General features: G+C 54.3%; 7 protein-coding genes across 7 annotated transcripts; 3 read left to right on the forward strand and 4 right to left on the reverse strand.

Moving 5' to 3' along the window:
• Positions 1-222: 222 nt before the first annotated feature.
• J4E93_008640 (uncharacterized protein) lies at positions 223-1,881 on the reverse strand (the record flags this gene model as incomplete). Its single annotated transcript, XM_049346538.1, has 5 exons — positions 223-613; positions 662-1,356; positions 1,408-1,485; positions 1,538-1,663; positions 1,717-1,881. The coding sequence occupies 5 exons, from the start codon at positions 1,879-1,881 to the stop codon at positions 223-225; spliced, it is 1,455 nt and encodes a 484-aa protein (XP_049196428.1).
• Positions 1,882-2,149: 268 nt separating this feature from the next.
• Positions 2,150-2,779, forward strand: J4E93_008641 (uncharacterized protein; the record flags this gene model as incomplete). Its single annotated transcript, XM_049346539.1, has 2 exons — positions 2,150-2,565; positions 2,614-2,779. The coding sequence occupies 2 exons, from the start codon at positions 2,150-2,152 to the stop codon at positions 2,777-2,779; spliced, it is 582 nt and encodes a 193-aa protein (XP_049196429.1).
• A 485-nt stretch (positions 2,780-3,264) lies between these two features.
• On the reverse strand, positions 3,265-4,326 carry J4E93_008642 (uncharacterized protein; the record flags this gene model as incomplete). Its single annotated transcript, XM_049346540.1, has 1 exon — positions 3,265-4,326. The coding sequence occupies one exon, from the start codon at positions 4,324-4,326 to the stop codon at positions 3,265-3,267; it is 1,062 nt and encodes a 353-aa protein (XP_049196430.1).
• Positions 4,327-5,161: 835 nt separating this feature from the next.
• J4E93_008643 (uncharacterized protein) lies at positions 5,162-6,163 on the reverse strand (the record flags this gene model as incomplete). Its single annotated transcript, XM_049346541.1, has 5 exons — positions 5,162-5,275; positions 5,326-5,396; positions 5,447-5,688; positions 5,744-6,050; positions 6,103-6,163. 5 exons carry the CDS (start codon positions 6,161-6,163, stop codon positions 5,162-5,164), a joined length of 795 nt encoding a protein of 264 aa, XP_049196431.1.
• A 1,380-nt stretch (positions 6,164-7,543) lies between these two features.
• J4E93_008644 (uncharacterized protein) lies at positions 7,544-8,075 on the forward strand (the record flags this gene model as incomplete). The annotated part of the gene is made up of 4 exons (XM_049346542.1): positions 7,544-7,674; positions 7,730-7,795; positions 7,912-7,977; positions 8,024-8,075. The coding sequence occupies 4 exons, from the start codon at positions 7,544-7,546 to the stop codon at positions 8,073-8,075; spliced, it is 315 nt and encodes a 104-aa protein (XP_049196432.1).
• A 1,712-nt stretch (positions 8,076-9,787) lies between these two features.
• J4E93_008645 (uncharacterized protein) lies at positions 9,788-11,593 on the forward strand (the record flags this gene model as incomplete). Its single annotated transcript, XM_049346543.1, has 3 exons — positions 9,788-10,502; positions 10,554-11,036; positions 11,085-11,593. The coding sequence occupies 3 exons, from the start codon at positions 9,788-9,790 to the stop codon at positions 11,591-11,593; spliced, it is 1,707 nt and encodes a 568-aa protein (XP_049196433.1).
• Positions 11,594-14,151: 2,558 nt separating this feature from the next.
• Positions 14,152-16,538, reverse strand: J4E93_008646 (uncharacterized protein; the record flags this gene model as incomplete). The annotated part of the gene is made up of 6 exons (XM_049346544.1): positions 14,152-14,304; positions 14,358-14,585; positions 14,639-15,633; positions 15,691-15,848; positions 15,917-16,068; positions 16,119-16,538. The coding sequence occupies 6 exons, from the start codon at positions 16,536-16,538 to the stop codon at positions 14,152-14,154; spliced, it is 2,106 nt and encodes a 701-aa protein (XP_049196434.1).
• Between the last annotated feature and the right edge of the window lie 138 nt (positions 16,539-16,676).

Below are 16,676 nucleotides of genomic sequence, written 5' to 3' on the forward strand. Positions count from 1 at the left end.
TTTGATTGGGAACATCCAACCCGCAGCCACATCAAAAATACACCGCACGCCACGAGCATTTTTGAAAAAGATCTTGTCAAAATGCAATCCGGTCAAGTACTTCATACAAAAAACTACAATAGTAACCTATGCCGTCTAAAAACGCTTTCACAGCAATCATCTTACTATGCACATATTTCTCTTCCACCTTCCTTCATCACCCCTTCTCTCTCTCAAGATTGTTTATGAAAGCATCCTGCTCATATCATTCCTAATCCTGTTGTAATCGAGCAGACCCTCAATCTGGCCCACAGCCGAGACAGCGACGTCCTTGTCCCACAGTCTGTTGCGGGCGAATTGCATAACGTCCTTCTCTGTGATTCGGCCGACGACGCGCTCCACCTCCTCGGGCGATAACCGGCGGCCGGTGGTGACGATTTGGCGGCCAATGTCCTCGGCAACGGCCGTGGTGCCGTCGAGGGCGAGGAGGATCGAGGCCTTGAGTTGGGCCTTGGCGCGCTCGACTTCGGCGGAGGTGACGTTCATGGAGAGGCGGGACCACTCGCGGAGGGTGAAGTGGACGAGGTCGTCGAGCTGAGTCAGGTTGGAGCTGGTGAGGTAGATACCCCAGAGACTGGGTTTGTTAGCGGATATTTATAATTATCATTCGATTATGACGTACCCAGTGTCCGAGTAGCTGGTGGAGAAGCTCATGAAGCTGTTGGCGAGGGCGTTTTGCGAGACAAAGTTGCTGAGCTTGCTGCCAAGGTAGTCGGAGGTACCCATGGCACGGTCCCAGTTACCGACGATAGCCTGTGTGACGAGCGCGGTGAAGTAGTCGGGGTCGCTCCAGCTAACACCCTCGACGGCAATGGCGATGTTGGCGGTGCCCATGGTGTCGTCACGGAGGCGGACCTCGGAGCCGATGAAGTCGGGCTTTGCCTTTTGCTCAGCAGCAGCGGACTTGGCGGAGTAGTCCTGGGGCTCTGAGGGGAGGTTGGCGAAGTACTTCTCGGCGAGGTCGACCAATTGCTCATGGGGAATGCCACCAGCGCCAACGAGGACCATGCGGTCAGCGGTGTAGTTGGTCTTGATGTAATTCTCGAGATCGGCGCGCTGGATGCTCTGGATGTTCTCCTTGGGTCCGAGGATGGTGCGGCCGAGGGGCTGGCCCTGGAAAGCGGTGGCGTGCAGGTGGTCGAAGACAACCTCCTCGAGCTGCTTGTCCACCTCTTCCTGTTCGCGGAGGATGACATCACGCTCGCGCTCGATGGCCTGGGCCTCGAGCTTGGAGTTCTGGAGGATATCGGAGAGAATGTCGACGGCGGCGGGGACGTCGTTGTTGAAGGCCTTGGCGTAGTAGACGGTGTTCTCGCGCTGTTTTGGTCAGTATCCGGCCCTGGAAATTCTTCGTCCCGTATGACGTACCGAGGTGTAGGCGTTGAGGTGGCCGCCCATGTTTTCTATCTCGAGCTCCAACTGCTGCTGTGTGCGCTTCTGGGTTCCCTGTGCCATGAATCAGCGTGCTGTCCCGGCCATTGCCATTGAGTGTCCGTACCTTGAAGGCAAGGTGCTCCAGGAAGTGGGCAGTGCCGTTGGTCCTGTCCGTCTCGGCGCGGCTTCCAGCGTCAATCCAGACACCGACTGTCGAAGTCTGGGCCCACGGGGAGTGCTCGGTAGCGATCTGCGCAGGCGGGTCAATTGCAGTCCTGTATCCTCCTACAGTGGCGGGCATACCGTGAAGCCGTTTCCGAGGGTGGTCGACTCGGTCTTCGCGCCGTAGGCCACGGGCGTGGCCAGGCCGCGGGTCAGAGGCGAGGCCCGCGATGATTTGACGGCGTTGATGGCGGAGCGCGAGCGCATGCTGCGCTGCAGGTTGAGGGCGAGCTGGCGGGAAGCCATTGCGTCTGCTCGCTGTGCAGGGGATGGGAGATGGGGCGGTGATGGGTTGGGGTGGATGTCGATACGTCCAGCTGCAGCGCGGCCTAGGTGAGGTGGATGAGTTTCGTCAAATCTGCGATCACGGGACTTTCCGGCTGCCACCGCTGGCCAATGAGGGCGGCAGGGACGTCAGCAATCGACATCCGAGGCATTGTCGTCAACTACGACTGCGATCCCGATATTGCTTCTTGCGACCTCCACGACCCCAAGCAGACAACCAGACTGCACAATGGCCTCCGTCATGCGTCCCGGCCTCCTCAGGCAAGCTTGCACGCCCGCCCAGGCCTCGCAGCGCATGCTGTCGACCGCGACCTCGACCCTCAACCGCCCGCTCGCCCAGTCGCTGCGACCAGCATTCCAGCGCTCAGCCATCCCCCAGTCGACCCGCATCGCCGCCTTCCACGCCACACAGCGCAACCAGATCCTGCCGCCGCTGCCCCAGAAGATCATCGGAACCACCAACGACCCCGTCCCCGTGCCAGACCCCGACTACGCCCACGGCAGCTACCACTGGAGCTTTGAGAGGATCGTCTCGGCCGGTCTGATTCCCTTGACCATTGCGCCCTTTGCTGCTGGATCGCTGAACCCGCTCTCCGACTCGATTCTCTGCGCTCTCCTCGTAGTCCACTCGCATATTGGATTTGAGTATGTACAATACATTTGTGTTGACTTACAGTGGCTAACGTAAACCAGGTCCTGCATCATCGACTACTTCCCCACCAAGCGTGTTCCCCTCGTTCGAAAGTCCGCCATGTGGGCTCTCCGCGCCGGAACTGTCGCATTGGGTCTTGCCCTCTACTCTTTCGAGACAAATGACGTTGGCATCACCGAGGCCGTCGCGAGGTTGTGGCACGCGTAGATACATTTTGGGACTTGTAATACAAATGCAGAGGGAGGGCTTTTTTTCTGATTAAAGCATCGTACCGTGTGGTGTATTGTGATTGCCCTACTTCTCGTTGTGCTTAACGTCATCAGTCTTCGTCATTCTAGCTCCGCCTTTCTACATGCTTGTCAAGACATGGTCTTTGCGACCTAGGAGATACAAAATCGTCTTGCTTGCATGTCCACCCAGAGGATATGCTGAGCATAGAGATTGGTTTATCTGAATGTGTAGTGCTATTCAACACTAAGATATTTGTCCGACTGATGATCAATTCATTGACCGTGGCTTAGACAAGTCCAGCCACGCCAACCTAGGAAAAGACTGAACAGTCTGGAGCCTACGTTGATGTTGGGTCACCTACTTTACATGATTTTGTCCTGATGTAGTCTGCAGACCTGTGCAGTTTTTTTTCTATGTGGTTGATACTCTCAGCGTGATCATGTCCTCCATACTGCCGCTACCTACTTGGTCTCAACCTTCCACTGCTCCCAGTGCGATTTCTTTGGGTTGCAGACAACGCCCAACGCCTTCCTCATCTCTTTCTCATCCACTTCCTCGTCCGCTTCATACTTCGCCCTGAGCTTTTCGGGTAGCACTTCAGACACGTCGTAGAAATACTCCAGCACAGATTCCATAATAAGGCTTTTTTCCACTGCGTTCCTCACTCCCAAAAATGATGTTTTGTCCGGTCCTAATCTCATAAGTAGCCCCCAGAACGGGCAGACCATGCGACAACATCCTATCGGACAGTATGCATTGGTCACGTCGAACTCCAGATAGTTGAGGCGGATCAATGGAAGCTTCTCGCCGTTTCTGAAGAACTTGGACAGATCATCGATATAGTCATCCAAGTCGTCTGCCATATTTTCTGTCGCCCAATCATGTACGTAATTAAGACGGGCGGTGGAAACCATGCTGTCGAATTCGCCATCATCTTCCCAAAGCGAGTGGTTATAAGCGTATGGGGACGAGCTTTCATCGGAACGTGTGCTAATAGCTACACTGATATTCTTAATCAGACGAGAAGCTGCAGCGGAGAACAGCCACCGGTCGTGAAACGATATTTGGCTGATGTTCGAATCTTTGCGAGCAGCATTGGAACATAGACCCGATCCTGCAAGTGGTTGCCTCTTCGTACACTGGTCCGGGAGTACGAACAAGTTCTTTCCCAGGTAGACTTCTTCAGCTTCGTCGTGAACTTGCTTGCAAGTCCGTAGTATGGCCAGTCGTGGAGCGCGGTAAGATTCCCAGTCCTTGAAACGTTTCTCGTTCTCGATAGCGTAGTCGTCAGGCGTGTAGAAGACCTTGCCAACAACCACCAGCTCTTCGTACACCATGATTCGGAGTTCGACAGGCAAGTCGAGGAACCGGAATGGAGTGAAGACGGTCGTGCCCTGAGGCGTCGTGGTCGTGATTGTAGTGACTGTTGTTATGGTCGTTGTCGCGGTAGCGGTAGTCTTTGTCGTAGTGACCACCGTGGTGTTGGTGGTCTGGGCCGGTGGCAGCAAGCTGATTGCGTCCATGGCTGTTGCTTTAATTACAGCTGACTTGAGCGTATTAGCACTGAGTCTGCAGGTGAACACAAACCCGGGCGGGGCGGTGAATTCGTCGTGTGGAGGTGGAGTGGAGGTAGTACGAGGGCAAGAAAAGGTCGAACTTGCGAAAGGACTATTAGCCTGGCAACTGCCAGTGAGAGGGTATACGAACACCTATAAAGTTATTTGTGTAGAAACAGGTCGAGCAGGTCACAAAGAAGGAGCTCGCCCAATTTCTTGCGCTACCTTGCCTTCCGTGGTCTTCGCTGCAGACTCGGTCGTCCAGTGCAAGCTTTTGAGAAGGTGATGGAGGGTGGAAGAGTGAGGGTGAGAGGAAGCCACGACCACAACCTACCTTAACCACGTGCGTGACGTGACGTAAGCGGTACAATGCGGAAGGAGCGCCCAGTCAACAAACAACATTCACTTCACACCTTGCACAACACTCAAATAGAAGCGGATATCTTTGATTATAAGTCTCGAAGAGAATGTAGGAACAGCAAAAGAGCCAGAACTTCGATAGCCACCATCCAGCCACACTCTAATCTTGAAAAACACAGCATATCAAACCAACGAGACTAGGCAGGAAGAGGACGGTATAGTGGTATAAGGGCCAAGACACCAAGGTAAAGGATGTAGACAGGATTGAGAATTTGGAGTCTAAACAAAGCGCACCCGGGGCCTGAAAGTCACACCTAGGATATACCCTCTCATGCCACTACTGTAGAAAATGATGAGTCTAGCCATCATTAACCGTTTACCAAGATGCACCAATAACCACTAACCCCTGCCATTTTTGCGTCTGTTATCGGTTTTTCGGTATTTATGCCTTGGCGTCGGCGGGAGCCTCGCTGCTCTCAGCCTTGGGCGCGTCGGTGGCGGGCTCGCCGGCGGGGGCGTCACCGGAGGGCTCGGCCTCGGACGATGTCCAGAGGGTCTGATAGGAATTAGCGTGTGTGAGGTAAACGGACTGCGGACTGAACTTACGAGGTTGTCACGGAGAAGCTGCATGATGAGGGTAGAGTCCTTGTAGCTCTCCTCAGACAAGGTGTCGAGCTCTGCAGATTCGTTAGCCTTGTTCAGAACGACTGCTTCGTCCTTCACATACCAGCAATGGCGTCATCGAAAGCCTGCTTGGCGAGTTGGCAAGCCTGGTCGGGCGAGTTGAGGATCTCGTAGTAGAAAACGGAGAAGTTCAATGCGAGACCGAGACGGATGGGGTGGGTAGGAGCAAGGTTGGAGGCAGCAACATCGGTAGCAGCCTTGTAAGCCTCGAGCGACTTGTCGGCAGAGGTCTTGCGCTTGTCACCAACGGCGAACTCGGCAAGGTAACGGTGGTAGTCGCCCTTCCTGAAAAGACATGGTGATTAGCAAACTGGCTAGTCAAATGCACGTGGTGCCTTACATCTTGTGGTAGAAGACCTTGGACTCTCCGCTCTCAGCAGAGGGGATCAGGTGGCTGTCAAGGCACTCGAGGATGTCCTCACAGATCTTGGCCAGCTCGGCCTCGATCTTCTGGCGGTACTCCTTGATCAGAGTAACCTGGGTCTCGTTGCCCTTGGACTCCTCCTTCTGCTCGATCGAGGTGACGATTCTCCACGAGGCGCGGCGGGCACCGATGACGTTCTTATAGGCAACGGAAAGGAGATTTCGCTCCTCGACGGAGAGCTCCTGGTCTGCGGAGGCAACGGCCTTCATGTTCTCGACCATCTCTGTCACATGTCGTTAGGACACGATGCGGTGCGTTGTTTGTGGTGCGCTTACCCTCGTAACGCTCGGCCTGCTCGGCCAGCTTGGCCAGGTACACGGAGTCTTCGTAACCCATTGTGATGTGTGGTCTGTGCAAATCGCTGTTAGCTGATGTACATCGAGTTGAAGCGCGCGACAAGTGCAACCAGTGGCTATCGCAGTTGCTCAACAACGAGCAAGCCCCTCAATGTGCGCTATGGCCGTAATCGGAGAAAATGTCGTTTCGCGGCCGTTGTCGACTGTCCGCTGGCTGTCCTGTTTGTGTTGAGGGCTCGGAGTATGCGGCAAGTGGAGATGTGCCAATTGCTTGCGTGGACTCTACACCTCACAACAGAGGCGCAAAGAGGGGCGGCTCGAGCTACCACGGGTCTCCGAAAAGAGCGCCGATACACGACACCCACGACAACAGCGGCCGAGCGACTTGAGACGGGCGATTTCGACAGCCGGCCATGCTGATGGGAAGAGCGGGCCTTGTTTACTGCGGCTGGGGGCGCAAATTGCAGCTGTCCGCGGATTCGGGGGGAGTGACGAAATGCAGTGGAGCAGCACTTACGTAGAGAAAAGTTGGTATGGAGAGGGAATGTAGGCTGCTAGAGGCGGCGATGTGGTGTTGGCAAGAAAGTGAAGTGCAGATGTTTTGGTCAAGGGCGGCTTGTGGTTGAGTTATCAGAGGAGGGGACTTGAGAGGGAGAGAACCCGACCAGTTGACTCGTCTTGGCGTCGATCACGCCTGCCTATCCTTGGTTTCACACGGCCCAGAACTGGCGCGACCTTCTATTCTGACAGGCGAACACCATCCGCCACCGCCTCAGCGGCCCCTTCCTGGCCTGCGTAGTACCTGCTGTTGTTTACAGGCTTGCAGAGTCGCCTTGGAGACGCTGTCGTCGAGTCCCTGAACAACATGCCCCGCAGTACACCCTTTCCATGACAGCTACAAGGACCGGGCTTCACTACGAGCATTGGGCATCACGTTTGGCCTTGAGCAGCGCACATTGGCTCTGCCCCGACAATGGATGCGATGACTGTGAACATGCCGAACATACGCTGAACGAAAAACATGCCATGCTGTTCGGAGAGCCTTGAGGTCAAGACCATGTTGTTGCAATCGTTGTAATGATACAGACCCCGAAGTCTTCTTGTCACATGGTGCTTGTTGTGCTTTTTATGCTGAAGCAACTTTCATAATTCAACAACACATCGACAGACGTGTCTCCAACGTTACCCCTCCGGTCTTCCTAGATATACAGGCGTATTCTGCTAAGAGGTCATGCGCGTACCAAACTGTCGAGTGGGCCAGGCAACGATGTTGAGACCCTTCGAAATCACGTGGCGATGACGCACTTGCACGTCCAAGCTCCCATGTCTTCCAGATGTCGAGCCATCACTCCACCTCAGCATACCAATTGCATATAACCACCCAACACCCAGCATCTCATCTCACCACCGATCCGCCAAAATGCTTCGCACATCCATCATCAAGAGCGCGCGCTCAATTGCCGCTCCTCGCTACTTCTCCGCCTCCGCCCTCCGCATGGCTGAGGGATCCACCGGTTCTGGAGCTTCAAGGGCTACTGGTGCCGCTGGCGGGTGAGTCTATGCTCATTAACTGTAAACCCTTCATCCAAACTAACCGGTATTGTAGTGACGCCTTCACCAAGCGCGAGGCTGCTAGTGAAGAGCTCTACATCCGCCAAGAAGAGAAGGCCAAGTACGTACTCCAGCTCCGTATATCCCGATATCCCGATGATTACTTCGAACCGTTTCAGACCGAGCAACGACCCGGTACACAATTCTGTCATAGTACAACGTTCTGACAACAAACAGGCTCCTCGCCATCAAGGACAAGCTCAAGCAGCAAAGGCAGCACATGGAGGATTTGGACAAGCACATGTCAGTAATCACAGCTTGGCGAAAGACAAGACTAACAACAACATAGCGACGACGTCATTGCTGAGTCTGAGCGCTCCGGCCAGGGCGAGCAAAAGTGAGCGCGTAGCGAGTGCTCCGGACGAATATCGCGGGCCGACCCATACGTCGTGTTATACTTGCTATGATAAACAATAAACATATCGAAAGAACATAAACTTGGCAATTGGGCTGTTGGACTTCACGGCAGATGCTTGCGTTATCTCGTACTTGCTTCTTCACCTCGTCCTTGTTCGTGTCAAAGAGAGCATGGGTCTGAACACTTAAGGCCTCCTTCCCAGCACATATGTGGGCCTGCCATCTCAACACTCGCACCTGCCACTTTGAGGCTTGATGGGTTCTTCACCGCAGGATACTCCAAAGTTGCCCTTTTCGTTCAGTGTGCATCTGTACATATGTACATCACGTTTCAGTATACATGGAGCGAAGTACTACCGAACGATCACGGAAACTTTCGGTATCACGCGGAAGTGCGTCACTCGCTCTGATTCGTTCGAGTAGGTTGTTTCTCGGATTATTACAACGTCAGCTCATCGAAGATCTGGAGACCGCGGGATCCACTACATGGATACAGCCCGGGATACTCCAGCCACCACCCCGCTCGAGGCTGGATCACAACTCGATATTTCCCGTTTTGTTTTTCTGCCGCGAAGGATCTGACGACAACACATCCTCGTATTCAGGCCCGCTTCTCCAGCCTCCGATATCTGGAGCAAGTGCTTACGCAGCCTCGCGCAAAGTCTGTCATCGCACAATCGGCCGGAGAGCGGAGAACGTGACTGCCTTGCGCCGACCTAGAACATAGTTCACTGCCGTGTGATACCGCTGCATCGGTATGGTCGATCGTGAAATTCAGTCATTTCTCCAGCCACATTCGCAGTGTCGAATATAGACTTTACTCCTTTTTCGCGTCGCGAACATGCCGACCGTATGAACGCCTGACTGCCTAGGCCTCAGACCGCCGTCATTGTTAGCCCATTTCAAACGCCTTCCGTGTTCACGCAGCTAGGCGTTTTACTTTTGTTAGCGAAACAGGTACTTGGGCTCGTACTCGTGCGTGCCGCAGGGATCCCACTAGCACGTGTGGCAGATAGCCGACATCTTACCACGAACATCCCGGCTGCGATCACAACTACAAGCGACTACCCTGTGAACGTTCGAGTAACTTTCAAGATCGTGCTGCGTTCTCATTTGGCCGCCGCCGTCGTCCGTTCGAATTAACCGTTGGCCCAGCCCTCTGACAACCTCCTCTTCACCCCCACCAGGTGAACCATGCTTCTTCCACAGGATGTCCCATGCCATCGCCAAGTACATCCCACCCATTTCTGTATCAAGGGACAGCGAGACGACGTCATTGTAAGCATCGCTTTGACTTCGATATGGAAAACCCTGAATCTGGAATCCACCCGTTGCTCCCATCAACGAATGAAGCAAAGCTCGGAGAGTTATCGCGCCGAGAAGACTACGAAGAGACGACACTGAACCAAATTAGGTATGACGAGAGCGGGTGAGGGATCTATTCAGGGTCTTCGCTATAGCCTTGGCCACCGAGCATATATGGTCTCCTTTGTCGCTCAGCATCACCAGTTCATACATCTAGCCACTGATCTGCACTGATCTCAAACACCCAAACTTCACCGTTACTCAACTAGCTGCATAAGCTTTATTGCTCCCCAGACGCTCTAATATAACCGTCCCTCGCCAATACGAAAGTCTTCTCTCCATCAACCACCTCACCGCCAAGTCTAGCAGCTACCTCACACCAACCGCCTACATGGCGCAGTCAAGTTTGAACTCAAACAACTCACTGCCTCAATACTACGGTCAGACGCTACAAGATGGGACGATAATGGAGTCTCCCGTCATGCCAACACACCCACGTGGATCCAGCGACTCGAGGCAGGAGCTCCTACGACTGCCTGCACAGCCTCACCAAGCACATATGGACTACAACGTTGATCCTGAGTCACATAACGCGCCCGTACAACAGGCCAACAACACCTTTGGTCTAACGCCAATGCCTTCGAACCGAAAACTGGGAGGACAAGCCGACATCCGTGACTGGGATGCAACACCTCGTCCGCGACGACCCTCTCAACCTGTGCCTTACAGCCCAACCACACACCGTGGTCCCTACGTAGAAGACTACTCTGAAGAGGAAGACGTCGATCCCCGCGATCCTCGCGCGTACCGTCGCCCAAGCAGGAGAACGCAAGGCCCTCCCAGTGCGTACCGCAACTACCATGAGCAGAACTCCAGGTATGGGCCCATACCTAGGAACAGTGTCGACCACAACATGCAGCCTTATTACAGCGACACACCAGGCAAGCCTAACTACGAAATGTACTACCCCGATGGAGGTAACTACGGTAGAGGCCGCCCTCCCATGCCCTACGCAGGAGGGAGTCGAGGACCACCCAACTACCCACCTCAGGAGAGTGTAATGAGGTTGCCATGGATGATCTGGATGGGAAGTAACGCAAAGAACCGTAAGTCACCCTCCCATCTCCACCCTCCCACATCGCTAACACAGCTTGCAGACTTTGTCGCTTTCGTCGGCGAATTTGTAGGAACAACCATGTTTCTCTTCTTCGCCTTCTCCGGCACCCAAGTCGCCAACATTGACTCATCCGCCACTCCCGACTCCAACACGACGACCAACGAATCCGCTGGTTTCTCTCCCATCGTCCTGCTCTACATCGCTCTCGTCTTCGCGTTCTCTCTCATGGTAAACGTATGGGTCTTCTTCCGTATCAGCGGTGGTTTGTTCAATCCCGCCGTCACGTTCGCCATGTTGCTCTGCCGCGCTCTGTCTCCTATCCGCGCCTTCCTGCTGGTAGCAGCGCAGATCAGCGGAAGTATCTTTGCCAGTTTCCTCGTCAGCGTCTTGTTCCCTACATCCTTCAATGTGCGGACTACGTTGGGTGAGGGCACGAGTTTAGTCCAGGGTGTCTTCATCGAAGCTATTCTCACCGCTGAACTGGTCTTTACCATTTTCATGTTGGCAAAGGAGAAGCACAAAGGTATGTCGACCCATCATCCTCCCCTTACCACCCACTAATACCCTCCAGCAACCTTCATCGCCCCCGTCGGCATCGGCCTCGCCCTCTTCATCGCAGAACTCGTTGGCGTCTACTACACCGGCGGCTCGCTCAACCCCGCCCGCTCCTTCGGCCCCTGCGTCGTGACCGGCGTCTTCGACACCGAACACTGGATCTACTGGGTCGGCCCCGCAGCCGGCGCCATCATCGCCGTCGTCTTCTACCAATTCATCAAGATCCTCGAGTACGAAGTCGCCAACCCGGGTCAAGACGACGACGACAAGGACCAAGAGGTTAAGGAAGTCATTGAAAAGGAGAGAGAGGGCAGTCAGGAACCTGATCTCGAAAGGGGGGATGCGGGTGGTATGACTGGTGGCATGGGTGGTGGACACCCGGCTAACAGTTCTGTTCCTCTGCCTACGCCTGCGAGCCATCATAATCTTAGGGCTGTGCATAGTGTGCAGGGGCTTGTTCACCATGCGCGCAAGAAGAGGCAGGAGGGGCAGGGGTTTGGGGGGAGGGGCGAGCATACGTACTAAGATACACAGGCTGAGTGCGATTATTGAACGAGACTCCGTGTCGGAGCCTTGAAGAGGAGATGTGTTAATGAGGTATGAGGATCAAAGGGATGGGGGCTCACGCGGTTGAGCCACGCGTTTGATGGGTCACGGTAATGTGTTTATGTGGTTGGTTTACGACTCTCCTTCAAGTCTGATCTTACGAGAGTACATGAGAGTGTGATTTGGTTATGGGATATGCATGGGCTTGGGTTTGGATTTGGGTATGGGATGGGTTACGAACTTAGAATGTACAAATAGCTACGTATATAGAGCTGGGTTTGGGTATGAATGCGACGATGATCGCAGCCTGGCTGGCATAGCAAAAAAGAATGATTGCATGTCTTTACATTGACTCTACGCTACTTCTACTGTCTTTGAGTGTTGCTGTGAGGCTCACACAAGATCGTCCGCAAACGTTCTCCCCAGCGCATTCCATGTTGACGACGAAGCCGGAACCTGGGTCATGATTAGGAGCTCCGTACCTTCATCTCTTAGAGTCAATAATAGTACAAGAGCAGTCAGCGTACAACAATCTCCGTGTCTTACATTCCACTCCTCAACCCATCCTACCTACCCCCTTCCAATCCCTTCCCAACCTCCTGAGAAGTCAACGAAAGACACATCATCAAAACTCTATCCCATCCACCCCGGTACGTCACCTCGCCATCATGCAATTCAACATCCGCATCCCAAACCTTACCCTACATCCTCCTTCTCCACAAACCCCCACGCAATCCGTCACATCATCACAGCATCGAAAACCCACGCATTCACGATTCCGATACCGATGATACCGAACACATCCGCATGACATCAGAACGACGTCCCATGACGAAAAGACGAGGAGGTTGAAGTTCGCCTCGTTTCGCCAAACTCAAAACCAACCCCAAACCTTGCTGATGCCGTGTGACGGACTAGTGCGAACCCAACGCCCGGGACGTTTAGGGTTTGGTATGCGAAAGGGCTATTTTTGCGCATTAGTAAGAACGGCAGGTAGGGGTGTGGTTCTTTCACCCGTAATTTGCAAACGGGGCGGGTTATTGGATGAATGACGTTGGGTGTGAAGCTGTTGTTGTCACCCTTGGAACTTCGCAGGTGACGACCTCGCGAGTGTTCGGGAGAAAACCTTGGAAGGGGGGACTCGACGCCCGATGCGGACGATCTTACAGCAAAGGTCGCGATGGATAGGTAGATGATGTTGATGAGTCTGCGGTTGGTTGGGGAATTTCCAGGGCTTGTTTGAACTGATATATCAAAGGACCTTGGGATGGCGTTGCGCGAATGGTGAGTCGGACTCCTCGCGACTTTCGCAACCCTTCCAAGGCTACCTACCATACCTTCCATTCCGGAAATGGATTTCATTCTTTCGAGAGAAACAGCCACTCAGTGTCCAATCATTCAAACCGTTCATATAACCGATCTTCAGTGTGTTTTAGTCGTACAATGCACATCTTCTGCTGTTCGTACAAGTGCACACTCAGATAGCACATATCATACCTAGGTGCAGCCCTCATGCTTTTTGCCCACTAAGAGTGTCTTCCACAAGAGGAATGGTGAATGTTGAAGACGGGAAAACGATAAGGAATGCTTCGTCATCATCGAGTGTAGATCATCATGTCCCAGTCCCTTCAACTCTCCATTCTCACCTCCCTTCTTTGATCCAACATAACCTACAACCACAATCAGGTCCATGGTCACAGTCAAACAACGCCATCCCTACGACAGCTTATACTCAAGACATACATGCACCTCCGGCTCAGCTTTAAAGAAAAAAGAACTTATTCAGGCATTAAGTCATCTCGAATGATAAGAATGTGTCGCACTATCTTCAACATCTCTCTCGTCATTCCTTGTCTTGCACCTCCACCACTTCAACTTCGACTTCCACCTCTCCCCTCTCCCTCTTCTCACGATCAAAACAAAACAACAGTATGAAAGAAAATAGTATAGCAAAGACGGGTCTCAGACCCAGTCCACCCTCTCCTTCCACCTGCACCTGCACCTGCACCTCGCTCGCTCCTTCGTCTTCCTTTCCGCTCGCTCCTGGAATCGTCTTAACCAACAAAAAAGGCCTCTCCTACACAGAAGTGCAGATAAGCGAATGCAAGAAGAATATATATGTGTGAGAGTGTGTTTGTGTGTGAACAGACAAGGAGAATATTTGTAGGTAGGTAGGTAACGATAAGTATGGAAAGACAAAGACCAACGACATGATCAGAGTAAATAGCGTGGTTGCGTAATCAAGAACAGCGCCCAAGGAAGCCATAGCAAAACGCCCGATAACAACAACAGAAGCATAGAAAGGGTTTGCAAGGACCAATCGCCGCCCTGTCTCCTAGCCCAAAGCCCAAAGAGAAGCCCCGTTATGCTCCAATATGAGAGAAGAGATGATGGCCCAAAAAAGCGATCGATGTAGATAGAGCGCCGTCTCGAAAGACGAACATAAAGGGTATATGAAAACAAGAGGGGGTTTTGTTTTTTGTTGTTCCACCAAAACAGCCAGCCAGCCAACCAACTAACCGACGACGACGACGATACTATACTTCGGTGGGATTGGGGAAGTCAAAGTCGCTGACTAGATTGCCAAAAGCGTCATTGTCGTTGCCCGTCTGTAGAAACGAGTCAAAGTCGAAAGTTTCGAGGGCGCCAGCATCGTCGCCAAAGTTGAGGCCGAGATCGAAGCCGTTGGGCTATTCGTTCTGTTAGTAGATGTTACGCTAAGTAGAGAGAGTCTAAAACTTACGTCACCATCAATGTTACCAAACGGCGGACCCCCGTTGTCCATGTTTTGGTCGGAAGGCGGCTGGGGTTGCACAGGTTGCGGCTGGCCGTTTTGTCCCTGGTTGAAGGATTGCTTGTGTACTGGCGTGATGGGTGCGACGGGAGTGGAGGATGTGGGTGTTGGTGGTTCTTCGCCGTTTGTCGTGGCGGGAGTAGAACCTGCCGCCCCCTTTTTGTTGTTTGCGGGCTTCTAAAATCAATATCAACGATGCTCGAGGGTGTAGGAGAAGCGCGAGACGTTACCTTGTTGTCTTTGGTCACCTTCTTCTTGGGGTTGGCCTTGTTTCCTTGGTTCGGGGTCGGTGGTGCCTGGTTAGACACGGATGGAGAGGGTTCTGGTCGGGGTGGTTCGTTCGTAGGCGCTGGAGGCGGCGGCATTTGCTGCCGTTGCTGAGGGTTTTGGCCCATAGGTCCTCCCATCTGCTGACCGCCTGGACCCATCATACCTGGTTGGGGCCCTCGCCAACCGTTCTGCTGCAACTGGCCATTGCGCATGGCTTCCACTTGCGCAGGCGTTAATTGCTGACCATTGAAGTTGGGCGGCTGCGGATGTGAGCTCGGAGGCCGCATCATGGGGTTGCCGTTCGGGCCGGACATATTCTGGGGATAGAATTGTGGAGGCATTCCTGGGGGTGCCAGACTGGGGTCGAAGTTCATGTTGGGTGCCGGAGATGCACGTTGCTGCCCCATCATTCCCTCGGGCATAGGCGAGCCAGGCAGATTCTGCTGGCCGAGCTTTGGTGTGCCTCGCTTCATCTGGTCGGCGGGGTTGGGTGATGGGCCGCCGGCTCTGCTACCTTGAGGCGACATGGCTGCGCCAAAACCTGGGGCGCCGATAACGCCCTGCTGAGGATGTCCAGATTGATTGTCTTGCTCTTGGCGGGCCATGAGTAACCGTTTCTTGTTCTGCTGCTCGAGCAGCATGAGCTGCATCTGGTAGTCCTGCAGCGCGTGGTTGCCCTGCTGGGGAGCGCCTGGAGGGTTGTTGGGCATGTTGCCGGGCCGTGGACCGTTGCCGGCGAAGGTTAGGTCTTGCCCGTCGAGGCCGGACTGGGCCATGGGGGAGCCTTGGACGCCAGAGTTCATACCCTGGGGGGAGGAAGTGTTACTCATTGCCACTCTGTGTTGATGGGCCAGACTTTGGGCATATACCTCGATGTTCTTCTGCTGCGCACCTGGGCCTTGCGGCATGAACTCATTGAACTGGTTGCTGGGCATGTTACCGGCGTTCATACCACCTGTGGGCGGGTCTTGATTAGCTTGTACTCTCCACATGGGTGTGACAGATGACGTACCGTCGACGCGGGGGCGCTTGTTTGGGGAAGGGGCATTTTCGTTGGACCCTGGCGAGTTGGGGCGGTTGCCGTTCATGTCCATGTTGGAGCCGTCTCGTTGCATCTGAATCATGTTGGGGTTCTTCATGGGCTGCATGCCCGCCATGGGGTTGCCGGCGCTGGGGGGTGTTAGTCGGGATCCGAGCATCGCGAGATGGCAGAGATGTGCGAGGGTCGAGGTGCTTACGGTCGGTTGTTCATAGCGGCTGCCCGCTTGAGGTCGGTCTGGTTGCCGTTGGTCATGGCACCGTTCCGCATCATGTACTGGGCGCCGTTCATGGGGTTGGTGGCCATCATGAGGCGCTGGTCCCGCTGCTGGTTCTGGATGTGGCCCAGATTCTGCGTCTCAGTCAGTACGCCTCCGTGTCTATCAGTGCGCTTGTACCTACCCGGTTGTGGCCGAGATACTGGGCGGCATTCTTGGGCCCGCCGCCGCCGCCTCTCGCAGCGGCGAAGATGTCCCAGAACTGGACCCACCAGTCGAGCAGGAACGAGTTGTCGGCGGCCTGGCCCGGGGGCATGAGCGGCAGGGGCAGGTCGTCGGGCATGTCGATGTCGCTGGCGCCATTGGGCTTGTTGTTGGGGCTGGCCTTCTCCGTGTTGAGCTTGAGGTCGCAGTCGAGCATGGCGCGCGCGAGGGTGTGGTGGCGGTTGCGTAGGAAGTAGTCGTAGATGTACGTGTTGAGCTTTTCCTTGGGGTCCTGGTCGCCCATGCGTTTGGGATGCGCCATGTTGCCCATGATGGGGGTGCCGTTGAGGGAGCCGTTCGCATTCATCTGCGCCATCTGCGCCATCTGCTGGTTCTGCATCGCGAGGGAAGGAGTCGGGCGGCGCGGCAGGCGCGGTGGACGGGTGGGGGGTTAGCGATAGGTGCGCGGTGGTAGCAATAGACGCGCTGTGTTGTGCACCTCGGTGCTGGACGGGCCTCTACAACAGCATGGGAGGGC

The sequence above is a fragment of the Alternaria ventricosa genome (genome assembly GCF_023758065.1).
Source record: "Alternaria ventricosa strain BMP 2768 chromosome Unknown scaffold_17, whole genome shotgun sequence".
NCBI lineage: Eukaryota > Fungi > Ascomycota > Dothideomycetes > Pleosporales > Pleosporaceae > Alternaria > Alternaria ventricosa.